The 1213-nt window shown below is 49.9% G+C and overlaps 1 protein-coding gene across 1 annotated transcript in view; it reads left to right on the top strand.

Moving 5' to 3' along the window:
- LOC138086240 (olfactory receptor 2V1-like) overlaps positions 1 to 744 on the top strand; it is a 951-nt gene extending 207 nt beyond the window's left edge. Inside the window, exon 1 of the mRNA XM_068981038.1 lies at positions 1 to 744. This exon is cut by the window's left edge and continues 207 nt beyond it. Coding sequence (XP_068837139.1) covers positions 1 to 744 — 744 coding nt within the window.
- Positions 745 to 1213: the final 469 nt, after the last annotated feature.

Here is a 1213-nt window from a genome sequence, read left to right as displayed (position 1 = left end):
ATGGACCTCATGCTCATCTCCACCATTGTACCACGCATGGCCATTGACTATCTCCTGGGGCATGGTTCCATATCTTTCACAGGCTATGGGCTCCAGATCCTCTTCTTCCTCACCCTCCTAGGGGATGAGTGCTTCCTCCTGGCTTTCATGGCCTATGATCGCTATGTGGCCATCAGCAACCCACTGAGGTACTCAGTGGTCATGAGCCGCCGTGTCTGCTGGCTCATGGTGGCAGGGTCTTGGCTCTTTGGCCTGGTGGATGGGCTGATCCAGGCTATCTTTACACTACGATTCCCTTACTGTGGCTCCCAAGAGATTGACCACTTCTTCTGTGAGGTCCCTGCAGTGCTCAAGCTGGCCTGTGCTGATACCTCCCTCTATGAGACTATGATCTATGTGTGCTGTGTCCTCATGCTGCTCCTGCCCTTCTCTGTCATCTCTGCCTCATATCTGAGGATCCTGATAACTGTGCTCCACATGCGTTCTGCTGAAGGTCGGCAGAAGGCCTTTGCTACCTGTTCCTCTCACATGGCAGCTGTGTCTCTCTTCTACGGGGCCGCCATGATCACCTACATGCGGCCTCAGGCTTATCATTCTTCCAAGCAGGACAAGGTGGTCTCAGCCTTCTATACCATGATTACCCCTATGCTCAACCCACTTATCTACAGCCTGAGGAACAAGGAAGTGGCTGGTGCTCTCAAGAAACTCCTGGGGAGGTGTTCTTGTGGTGTTGGGCAGAACTAGGTTGGTTTTGGCACTTGGAGATGTGCTCTGGGGCCAGGAAACCTGACCTAACCAACTGTAGTTTCATTAGAAGAGATATGAATGTGCCGTACTAAAAATAAAAGTCATTCTCTGATTAAGGTTAGTCAAATTTAGATATCAACTCAATCTATCATGTTCATGACGAGTGTGGCAATTTGGACAAAAAGTTGGGCTGACAGAGTTACAAGAATAGAAGACACACATCCTTCATTCCATGGTCGTTGAAAGAGTTGACAGGTGGAAGTTTTCAGTTGTGTTCTTCTCAAGGAATTGCCCATAGCTGAGAAGAGACATCTTGCCCTAGGCCTTGCTTCTCCTTGGGATAGTGGAGGATGCCTGGGGAGGTCAATGGAGGATTAAAAAGGCTTGGCTACCTTGCCTCAGTTTGACTCTGAGGGTCCATCCAGCTCCAGAGCTCCCCAACTCCAGAGCACTACATATAGGCATC

The sequence above is a fragment of the Capricornis sumatraensis genome, chromosome 9, assembly GCF_032405125.1.
Source record: "Capricornis sumatraensis isolate serow.1 chromosome 9, serow.2, whole genome shotgun sequence".
Classification (NCBI taxonomy): domain Eukaryota; kingdom Metazoa; phylum Chordata; class Mammalia; order Artiodactyla; family Bovidae; genus Capricornis; species Capricornis sumatraensis.
This window is presented reverse-complemented; position numbering and strand designations above follow the sequence as displayed.